At 38.7% G+C, this 12240-nt stretch overlaps 1 protein-coding gene across 1 annotated transcript in view; it reads right to left on the bottom strand.

The window, feature by feature from the left end:
* Nucleotides 1–2469: 2469 nt before the first annotated feature.
* Nucleotides 2470–12240, bottom strand: part of LOC121935795 (von Willebrand factor D and EGF domain-containing protein-like) — a 15017-nt gene continuing 5246 nt past the window's right edge. The window contains exons 2-5 of the mRNA XM_042477681.1: nt 6753–6848; nt 4301–4405; nt 3653–3748; nt 2470–3195 (exon numbers count right to left, since the gene is read on the bottom strand). Of these exons, the coding sequence (XP_042333615.1) occupies nt 3179–3195; nt 3653–3748; nt 4301–4405; nt 6753–6848 (314 nt within the window). The 3' untranslated portion in view covers nt 2470–3178. The remainder of the gene's footprint in view (nt 3196–3652; nt 3749–4300; nt 4406–6752; nt 6849–12240) is intronic.

The following is a 12240-nucleotide window of genomic DNA, read 5'->3' as shown; positions in this document are numbered from 1 at the left end:
TTACAATTGTAAGCGAATTGCCCCTAACAAGCTAGGTAGGCATTTTATCAACCTTGGAAGGATGCAGGCCTGCGTTGAGCACATCTAGACCACAAACCCCATATAAAAGCCACCTTAATACGATTATATATTAAAAGCCAGCTTGAATGGCCCAAATACCCTAAAGGCACTAGATCCCACATGATCTTTTAAGCTAACCATGCTCAGCTCAGGATAGTATTTTGATGGGAGACTGCCAACAAATACCAGGTTCTGCTGGCTATATTTCAGAGGAAAGAACTGGTAAAACCACCTGCGAGGATTCCTTAGCTAAGAAAACCACGCATAATTCATGAGGTCACCATATGTCTACAAGTGACTTGAATATGCCTATGCATGTCACTAACAGTGGTTAGATGCCTTTACTGCAGCCACTCACTCAGACTATAAGGTTGCGAGTTCAATACCAGAAAAAGGGCTCAAGCTTGACTCAGGCTTGCATCCTTCCAAGGTCACTAAAATGAGTACCCAGCTTGTTGGGGGCAATTAGCATACAGTTGTAAACTACTTAGACACTGCTAGTTGATAGGAAGTGGTATATAAAGCTATTTGTTTGTTTTTTGTTACTTTTCTGGACTACAACTTACAGATTCCCCCAACCAGCATGACCAGTGGTTTGGGAGAATCTGGAAGTTGTAAAAAGAAGTAACTTTTCCAAATTTTCATGAGAATGCACACTTTTTATCAGCATTGGAAGAATAATGATACTAATAACTGCCATCTGCCGGCCTGAAAGGCAGTTCACCAGGCAGATCCAGCTCCATCAGGACTAGCCTGGAAGAAGGAAGAGCCCTCCCTCCAATCCATCTGCCTTGGTCCAGGCCTCAGAGGGAGAGAAGAACCACTGGACCTCATCCTCTTTCCCTCCATCATTCCCTTCTCCTTTTGTCTCGTGTCTTTTAGATTATAAGCCTGAGGGCAGGGAACTGTCTGATTAAAAACAATAATTGTAAGCCACCCTGAGAGCCACCCTGAAGGACGGGATATAAATACCTAAATAAATAAATAAATAAATACTGTAATTCTGGTGGGAATTTCATGACTGGATGGGCAGCCAGTCCACCATATGTTGTGTGAAGGTAACATAAAAGCACCAAAAATCAGTGGTCTCAACAGCTAGATAAAAGAATTTAAGTACATGACCCAGAAAAATCAAAATATGGAAAATTTGTTACACTGGACCAGTGTTTGAAAATCAAAATACTTATTACATTCATTACACGAGACAACAAATGCATTCTATTCATGAAAATAATAAATGAAAGACAAGGAATAGACCCTTTGGAAAATGCTTTACTTTAAAATAATAGTATAAAATGAGACAGAATGTACCCACATGTATCAAAATTGTCTTTGAGCACACATACTTTGAAATGTATTCATTTAATATGATATTATCAGAATTACTTTTTCAAGATGCCCTTTAGTATAGAAGAGCTTTCCCTTAATACATGATTTAAAACTGAGCAAAAAGAACAATAAAAAAATTCTTTCTCCCATTGCTTATTTATTCAAATAATGCAACTTGTCTTCAAAGAAGGATAATGTAACTTATCTTCAGAGAAGGAGGTATCATTGTTTTATTTTCTTTGTACACTGTATGCCAAAGTATGGTGAACGGCATCTACACACATCTGGAGCAATACATTTGCCTCCATGTTGGCAAGGCAGCCTACATAAAGCTAAGAGAGGGAAATCAATTACACAATGCAGCCTCCATATTATTAAACTATATTACACACAGAAAAATTTGAAGACCACAGTTATACCTAAACAAGAGTATAAAAACAGTATCTCAGAATCCCACAGCACAGTCTTCATGTCTGACATATATTTTCAGAAGTCACAAGTTCTAAACAGTGCAAATCAATTAGAATTTTAAAATAATTTGACGAATGACCACTTTTTGGTTTCTATGAAGTCAACATTTAAAAAGTGTGTACCTTTCTGTCTCTGCCTATCTTATTCATTTTATGCTTTGTCCCAAGAACTTTTTCTAGCATGATCCCTCTGACATGCTAAACAGGAGAACTGCAAAATGTGTACAACTGGTGATAAGATTTACACAGGATGTTATAATCTGAAGCATTTGGGAAATGAATGATTCATAGAGAAGAAAAAAATGACAATAATGGATTCTCAGACATTTGAGCTGTATCTTAATTTAGAATCCACCAGGGACACAGGCAAATTTGGCTCTAGGCAGATGCATCCATGATAGTCACTTGTGTCTTTCAACTGAATGAGACTGCTGTTAGATATTCTCTTAACCATTTGTATTTGGATCTCATAGCTCAGTCTGGTGATCAAACTCACTTGACTCCTATCATTTCTTTGAGGGTTTTGACCCACCATGTGCAATCCATTACATTAAGAGGCTTGCTTGTCTCTTACTTTTGGACACAATAGCTATGGAGATGTCATGGAGAGAGTCTTTTTCAAAAGTGCTGATGAACTGATGAAAAGTGCACATAGGAAAAGTCCAACCTTGTACTAAGTCAAACCACTGATCCCTCTAGGCCAGTACTGTCCATTCTGACTGGTTGTAATTTGCCATGGTTTCAGGCAGGATTGTTTCCAACTGTACCTGGAAACTCCTGACATTGTGGTGTGTTCGATCCAAAGGCTAATCAGGGCCAATCCTACTTAGTTTCTGAAATCAGATGAAATCGGGTATTGTCAGTGTGTTAGAGCAGTGTACTTGCTAGTGAAATCCATGAAGCCACTATAGTGGCAAAATTCTGTTTGCAATGTCACTTTCAATTATTTTATTTTAACTTTCCTCACTGATAGCAGTATCTATGTAGCCAGTAATTGACACGTGTCCTTAAAAATGTAAAGTTGGATGCAAATTTCATATAATATGATACATATGACACCTAGAATATATGACAATAAATAGAGGACACAAACTTCCTGTTTCTCAAAAAATAATAATAATACAACTGTCACACTACAGCTTCTTTGTTTGTTCATTTCAGCTGGGCTTGCTCAAGGAGTCAAGAAGGCAGTCCAGCTCCACACTGCCCTTAAACTCTCCTCCTTTTTTGTGTAGATCTTTCACAAGGCAATCAGAACTGGGAGATGTTACATTTCTGGACTGCACTTCCAAGGATCTCCTAGTCAGCGTAGCCAACAGCTATGCAGTGAAGAATTCTGGAAATTTTAGCCAAATAAGTAACTTTTCTAACCTTTGTTACAATTTGAAAGGAAGCTTCAGCAATTATCATTAGTACCACCCATAACTATCTAAATTTACTATATCCTCTTGAACATGTTGATAACTCATAAAATATTCCCAACTTAAATAAATATCTTCATACATAAATGAGAGGCTATACACATAAAGACAGGAGAGTACAAAAAACATAAATGCAGTTAGTACACAGATGTTTCATGTGTAACCAGTAGGTGTTGAAGAACATGAGTGCTTCCAGACAGATTGTTTCTGGCACTAACTAATCAAAAAACTTTGCTTGGTTATGGCATCTTTTGCTTTTGTTATGGACTCCTGGTGGAATCCTGTGAATAGGTCAAGTCAATAAAAGGCTTCTCTGGAAGCACCCTGTGTGTCAGTGAAAAAGGCCCTGGAACTGCCAAAAGTGTAACTCACCTAAATGACATGCTCCACCAATCCATCCAGTTGCACAGCTGCAGATTCCAGGAGCTACGCAAATGCCTCCATTCCGACATCCCTGGGAACAAACCGCTGCACCAAAAGGGCAAGAAAAACAAGGTATTCTTTCCAACATCCTTCTGTATTATAAAGATTTTGAAGAACATTTTTTAAAGTTCAATTTTTTAAAAAATCTTCTCTGAACAAATCTTGCTGAGAAAAAACCCTGTTTTAGGTTTGCCTGAGGGTCACCATTAAGTCAGAAACCACCTGAAAGCACACAATAAGCTATGATCTTGGCCCCAGTTTTTAAAAAGCTACTACTGGTGTGAGTGAAGACTTTCTAAATGCCTCATTGCAGAGGGGAAATGAAATTTTTCAAGTGGGCAATTTTGCAGCACTAGGGATGGGAGGATTAACTTTTCTCTCCACAGCGTAACCCCAGTGGGCTACAAAGAAGCTTTTTAAAATGTTATTGCAGCATAGGAGACAGAAGGGAAAATCTGTTAAATCTGGTCTCTGAGCTGAGATAAGACATTTTGATTGTGATGGCTTGTAAGTTGAATGGGTCCTGCAGAACAGAGCTTCCCCCAACCCTGCCTGAGGGTTCCAAATGCAATCTGTAAATAGCCAAAGAGTCTTTACCTTCTTGGCATCGTGATCCTGTCCAACCTGAAGCACAAAGGCACTTTACCATCCCATTAACAGAGATGCATTCCCCACCATTTTGGCATCCTCCTTCGCAGCTTACTGGAAGGAAACAGCACAGACAAAACAGGCTAAGAGTTGTACTTTACAAAAATGTTTCATTCTAAATATCTTTCCTCTTTTAAGCTATAATTCTAAGATAGACCCAAGTCATTTAGACAAAAACTTCATTCATTTTTATTACATATGGAGAATGTTTCTACTCTATCTTTCTGCCCCACTATAACCAATTTAAGGAGATTGACAGCTGATCTGTAAACAATTCCACAAACTAAGTACATAAAAATGTATGAATAACATCCATACATATATTATATATACCTGCATTTGGTTAAACCCACATCAGCCCAGTGGAAGTTCTGGAATTTTGTTCTCCTCCCTCCCACTACAGCCTTCCACACCACCATAGGCTTTCCAGTAATGAAAAAGAGGACAGGGCTCTTGTGCCTTTAAAAAGTGCACAGAAGAGGAATTTCAGCATCTGTCACTTGTCACGCAAGCACCACCTGCGGAAATTCCCTCTTCTGAACAATCATTACTGATTGAACTATAAAAATACAGGCCCTGTCAAGTTTTTCTCCAAAAAAACCTAAACTGTGGAACGACCTGTTTGAAGGGATTCAGCAACTGAATACAATATCCAAATTTAAAACAGCACTGTAGACTAATCTCTTCCAGCAGACCTATCAAAATAATTTTTAAAATTGTAACTTTTTCATGATGAAATTTAAATGTAGATTGTTTTAATACAGATGTGTCTTATTTGTTCTTTTAAACTGATGTATGTTTTAACTGAAATTGTGTTCTTAATTGACCCATATTTATTGGTCTGTTGTTGTTCCCCGCCTCAATCCATGAAGAGTGGCAAATAAAAAAATAATGTTGTTGTTACTGTTACTCAAAAACCATCTCCTGAATGTTACCCAGCCTCCAGGATGTACAGTATTCCTATAGAAAGACAAGTGACAGCAATGGGAAATGGGGGTTGCTTCCTCCCTGTTCCACTGGACTGTGCCATTTTGTCAGCAGAGGTCTGTTGTTTGATCTTATCAGCAATACGAACAAAGCAGAAGATGGGCTGATCAAATTTAAAGAAAACAAAGGCACAAAGCCAAAGAATATTCACAAACTTTCAATCAAAAAGTCTTTAGCCTGGAATGAAATGCCATCAGGGAAAAACCAAACCTATTTCTCAAGGTAGGAATTCCAAGCCAGGGCACAGCAAAAGGAAAGGCACTATTTCACATTCCATCAAGCGTCCCATCAGCTGTTGGTAGAACATGCAACCAGATGTCTTCCAATAAAGCCAGGAAATTGACAGATTCACAAGGCAGAAGGCAGTGCTTGGAAGTAATGAATAACAAATAATAACATTACCTGTTTATTTTACTGTTTGGCATAATGAGGTCTCAATGAGATTCTCTTTGCAAAACAATTGCTGGTAACACAATTTACTTGTTATTCCTAAAATGATGTTAATTGAGGGGTTGGTTATGGGGATTTAGGGACTTTTTCTATTTTTTAGGTGAGAATGTAAATAAACACATAACTCTAGGATTAATGGCCAACACATTGCTTTGAAAAAGTAATGAATGATATTAATAAATGTTTTTTTCCCCAAAAATAGTACTCCAGGTCCTTGGCTCATGCTAGATTAATACAGTGCTCCCATGTTATACATGGGCGTGCTATACACGGCTTTGAGCTTACGCACTCAAGCAAGGGGCAGCGCATCCCATTCAAATGAATGGGGCGCGCACCTATGGCGTGCACGCACCACACACGCATGAGCCCCATTCAAGTGAATGGGGCTCCAGCATATGCGGAATTCGCCTTACGCGGGGTGTGTGTGTGTCCGGAACGGATCCGCCGCATAAGGCAAGGGTCCACTGTACTAAAATTGTATTATGACCAGAACAGATGGCCCATTAAAGATGCCTTCTGGGCATCTTGGGAGCACGGCATTTACAGACTGCACTTGCCAATAACGCTTGGAAGCCACCTGGCTGCCCAGACGTGGGCAGCTTCAAGACGCTCCGGTGGCATAGTGTTTACATGCCACATGATGCTGGATCACCTTGAAGCCAACCTGGGATTGTGACAGGGCTAGGAAAGCTGGCTTCTATTTCCCTCCTATTTAGGACAGGTTCAAGAGGGATTGGGGGTTTGCCGCCACCCCTGTCCATCTTCGGTGAGGGAAGCTTCAAACCACCCCTTCTTGCCAGTCTGTTCTGGCCCACAGTTAGATTGACAGGACTGTTGAAAGTGAATGTTGTGAGCAATACTGTATGTAGAAAAGTCCACAAATTAGCTCTTTATGGTGAATTTTAGTCTACCATAAACTGTATTTCCCCGACAATAATTTGCAAATTGTCTAAGATAAACCTACCTTTATGACAATATCTTCCTCCATAGCCAGGTTGGCATCTACATTTTCCAGGTCTGAGACATTTCCCACCATTTTTACATTTTGGATAACAAGTTGCTATGAATCAAAAAAGAGACAAAGAAAATAGGATGAGATGATCTGAGGTTGGAGTAGAATCAACTGCAAAGAATCCTCTTGCTTTGACAAGCTTACCAGTGAATGCATACAGCTGCCTGTACTCAGTAGATTGGATTGTACTTCATATGATTCATGAGGTACACTCAATAATGGCAAATATAATCAGCTAATTTGGTTTGTGAAATGATTATAATGGAGATAGAATTTTCTTATCGCATAAATACAGAGCATGAAGTGGCTAGGGAAAGGCTTATCAATCGATAGCAACTACCACAACTGATTATATTCACCAGCTGTGACTATAACTCTCAAATTTAAAAAAAAATGAAATAAGCTTTCAAATGCACTTTGAAAAGAAATCAGCAACAGGAAGTCATTGAGCCAAATATAGCAACTGTTGGATAAAATCTGGCCCTTCAGATGCAAACCTAAAAGTAGATTTTATCATATACATGGGCAAATTTAATAGAAGAGGAAGTGCTATTCAAGTAAAAGTTAACATGTATTTGTCTTTATGTTGAGCATCTTCTACCTGGAAATGGATTTGTCATTTGGGTAACACTCAATTTTTTTTATTATTTTTGAATTTTAATGCATTATATAAAATAATTGACATAAAAGTACAATAAAGTGGCAAGGGAGAAAAGAGGGGGGGAAACTATGTTTTACATTCTATGTGCATATATACATCAGTTTCCAACTTGCGTTATTTCTCTGTCTTCTTACCGTACAAGAACCACCTTTAGGTTCATTCCCCTTTAACAGTAATTAATACTATATGTACTCGTTCACAGGGTTCATTCCTACCTTACATTATATTCTTATCACTCTACTAGTACCAAATTTTCACAACCTTTTCCCATTTAGTTTCATATTCTTGGTTTGTTTTACCTGCAGTATACATTGTCAATTTGTCCATTATTGTCAACTCATGTAATTTTAATTTCCATTCTGCTATACTAGGTATTACTTTTGATTTCCAGTGTTTGGCATATACCATATGTGCTGCAGAAATCATATATAAGATTACGCTAATCTGATTATAAGTCAGTTTGACTTGTATCACGTCCGCAATGTTTAATAGGAACAACTCTGGAAGTAAGGAGATATTATTTTAAGATTTCTTGCACTATTTTGTATATGTTTTTCCAGTATTTTTGGATCTCTTCACATTGCCACCATACATGGTACATAGTTCCAATTTTCCCTTTACATTTCCAGCAATAACCATCAGAGTGTTTTTTCCTTTTTGATAGTCTTGAGGGACTTAGATACCATCTGTGTAGAATTTTTAAATAGTTTTATTATTTCACGTGGTGAATTCTGATTATTTTTCCATGAATTTTCCCACATGGTTATGGGTGACTGAGCTGCTATATTTTGCATCCATTTTATCATGGTATCTTTGATGGTTTCTTCTTTCATTTCAATATCCAAAAGTACTTAAGGTTTTCTTTATGAATCCTTTTACACCATCCTATTAAAATTTTATCAAACTTTTTCCTTTCTGTCTCTATTCCTTCTTTTTTCACATCATTATTAAACTCTTCTTTTAATGGAGATAATGTAGCCAGTTAATTAAATCCCTTCCGGCTCTGGTAACACTCAATTTGATAATTTGCTTTCTGAGATGTTTCTGGTTATTGAACCACGTTTCTTTTAAAAAGGGGGCCAAGATTCTATGTCATGGCCCACCTTTCGAACTTGACAAATCTGTAGTTATGGCGGAAATGCAGAAAATCCTGTTATGAATTGAGCAGATGCATATCAGGGCATTGTCAAGAGTGTTTCAAAGCGCATTGGATGCTCTTAATGAACATCATATATTTCTACTGCCACTTTGGGCACTCCTATTGCACTCCAGCACTCCACACCCAGTATCCAGAGTGCAACAGAATCCTTCAATGTGCTTCAGTGCCTATGCACACGGAACCATGGCACAACACAGGTCACTCCACTGGCTACTACACAAGGGATACCTGTAAATGTATATCACAGTAAGCCCTCAGGTAAATAAGGACATTGCAAAGCTACCTCAATTCTGTTTCATGACTGTAAGCCCATTTAAAATATATAACATCCCATTCAGAATCCCCACCATTTTCATTATTTCCAGTTAACAACTACCTTGCAAAAATGTAGGTTTCTGAACTAGAGTGTAACTGGTGGACAAGTTTTGTTCCTTTTAAAACTGTTCTGGGTTTTAACTGTTGCCTTTAACCAATTTTTAATGATGTTACTTCTTCTTGACATTATTACTGCTAACCACTTTGAGCACCATATTCAGTTAAAGGGTATAAAAGAGGAAAGTGATTGAACAGACAAAATGGCCCAAAGCTTTCTTTGGAAGTATTCCCAGGTTTTCGACAGCCTGGTTAATAACACAGCTCTGGCTGCAGCATGAATATCAGAAGACTCCATTTGGGATATTTTTTGATTTATGATTTGAAGCCATGTGGGACCACAACTACATATATGAAAATCTTTTCTACAGTTAAAACAGTTTGTGCCCAAAACTGAAAAGTATTTTGTCATTTCTCTCTTTACTAGTAACTCTTAGTTTTCATCACCCACATTATGGCCTTAGAGTGAAAACATGCTGAGAAGACAGTCTTCCTCATGGTCAAGGGATCCTTTGTGACTGACAGCTAAAAGAAGTGCCTCCAAACAGGCAAATAAACAGCTGGAAATGCACATTTTGGGAGTACATCACTGTGATGATTTCATGCAAACATATTATCTGACAAATTTCGCTGGTTCTTGGCTCATAAACATTCATGAGCCAATCCTGTTTCTATGTATTTGCTATCTGCACACAATGTTCAATAGACACTTGCAGATTTCTCTGACTTTTTAGGAACTATGCGAAGATTCAGGAGATCGTCGGCAATTTGCTCTCAGCATTCCATAATGTGTAGCGATGGTTCTGCTCTCTGAACACACAATGAAATGTTTGAAATGGCAGAAGGAAAACTCATTTAACAAGACGAGCATTGCCAAAAAAATAATAATGAATGGCAAACAGTAAGGGCTTATCACATGAAGAGCAAGCATTCCTCAGAAACTCTGAGTGAACAGACTTATTGAAAGACAAGGGGCGGGGGAGCAAAATGAAATGAAGCCATAAAACATTTCAGTTTATGGAACAAATGCTAGACATAAATAATGGGCAAAGTGGCATAAGACTTCGGCCATTTACCATTTCCCCATGCCACAATTGCAAGGTAATATTTTTAAACAATTATTAATATTGAAACCTGCTTTAAAAAGGTTTCAGTATACCTGCATTAAACTTTTTTTTAAACAATGATGTTTACTCCAATCTGTGTATGGGACTGCAGCCTTATTCTTATTTTGCTATCTTGCGACAATAAAATCTTAATTTTTTCTACTATAGGCGCCCTTTTCATATGCATGTATTCATCTACAATTCTCTGTAATTTTTAATGTTCTGTGTCTTTTAAAGATAAACCAAAATCATCCAACATATATACACCACAGAACTCCACAGATCTTTGAAAATCATGTGGAAGATGTGTGTCTGGTTACAGACACACAGCCAAACACTTCTCAGATACTTCTACATGGCCTTCAGAGCACACAGAAAGAAAGATTATGGTCAAGGGTTGGTGTTGGGTGCGGAAAGAAGAAATTTATGACTCTGCAAATACAAAAATAAGATATAATAGTGCATATGTCACTAACAGGATCCAGTGAAGTGTATCATTCTGCTTTGGATTTGTTAATTGCTGGGAACTGATTTTTTTCTTTTCTCCCAGCAGCTGCTTTTGTTTATGTGCCTGATTTTTATTATTTTAGTGACAATTTTTATGATTGTTTGTGAATTTCTCCTACTGATGAAAATGTTACTTAAAACCCTGACTGCATGGAAATGAGGCTGTACAGACAGGCCAAAATAAAGCTGCTTCGAGTCACTTTGGAGGTATGGTATTCAATGATGCATGAGTCCTAAGAGTCCAAAAGCCACACCAAAAGCTGCACGCCAGTCCTTAGAACTGGAGTGTGGCTGGTGCGGATTTTGGACTCTTAGGACGCATGCATCATTGAAATACCATACTTCCAAAGTGACTCGAAGCAGCTTTATTTTGGCCTGTCTGTAACAGGCCTCAACTATTCAACATGAGGCAACCATCTCAGGCCATGAACTCTCTCTCTCTGCTGTTGCTAACTGTGGTCAATTCTGACTTATAGCAACCCTATGTCTGGCAGACCTCCAAGTTTCTCTATCCTCCACAGCCCTCCTCAGGTCGTGCAGACTGTGGGCCATGGCTTAACTGAGTCTATCTGTCTGTAATGTAGTCTTCCTCTTTTCTTTCTGCCTTCTACCTTACCAAGCATTGTTGTCTTTTCCAGTGAGTCATGTCTTCTCATGATATGGCCAAAGCACAACAGCCTCAGTTTAGACATCTTGGCTTCTTGGGAGAGTTCAGGCTTAATTTGCTGTAGGACCCACTTGTCTTTTTAGCAGTCCACAATGTCCGTAGAACTGTTCTCCAGCACCACATTTCAAATGAGTTGATTTTCTTCCAATCAGCTTTCTTCACTGTCCAGCTTTCACAACCATTCATAGAAATGGGGAATACGATGGCACAGACTGTCTTAACTTTGTTATTCAATTATATATCTTTACACTTCAGGACCTTGTCTAGTTCTTCCATGGCTGCCCTTTCCATTCCTACCACATTATCGCACTATACTCTTATAGCACTGCTATTCCACTTTCACTGCTTTGGCTGCTTCCTGTTGCATTCTGAGTTTTGGAGTTCAGTGAGGCTTAAGAGCTCTCCTTAAACTGCAAATCCCAGAATGCAACAGGAGGCAGTAAGAGCAGTTAAAGTGGAATAGCAACACTATAAGTGTGAAGTGTGGTACTCTACCAAGGGCCAAAACAGATGGCCCTAGAGGGGCAGCATCACACAAATGCACGCTGCAGCCCCAATCCGGCATTTTTCCAGCACAAAAAGAAGCAGCAAAATGCCTCTCCTTTTTGTGACCCTCTTGCTGCCACTGTGGCTCTTCTCCTCCTCTTCTGCGGTATGTGGTGTCTAATTGCTATGCCACAGGAGTGCTCCACTGGGCAGGTGGGAGGCATGACTCCAGCTTGGGGGTGGAGTTGGGCCGCCCCCAAGCCAGCTCTTACTACCGATCTCCTTCTCCCTTAGGCTTCTTCTGATTTCTTGACTGCGGTCTCTAGACTGAGCTAAGGTATGGTAAATCTTTTAACCATTTCATTGTCTGCATTGTCTACTTTAAAATTATGTAAATGAGATGATAGATAGGTAGATAGGTAGATAGGTAGATAGATAGATAGATAGATAGATAGATAGATAGATAGATAGATAGATAGATA

This window comes from Sceloporus undulatus, chromosome 6 (assembly GCF_019175285.1).
Source record: "Sceloporus undulatus isolate JIND9_A2432 ecotype Alabama chromosome 6, SceUnd_v1.1, whole genome shotgun sequence".
Lineage (NCBI taxonomy): Eukaryota > Metazoa > Chordata > Lepidosauria > Squamata > Phrynosomatidae > Sceloporus > Sceloporus undulatus.
The sequence above is the reverse complement of the archived record's forward strand: the minus strand, read 5'-3'. Positions and strand labels throughout refer to the sequence as shown.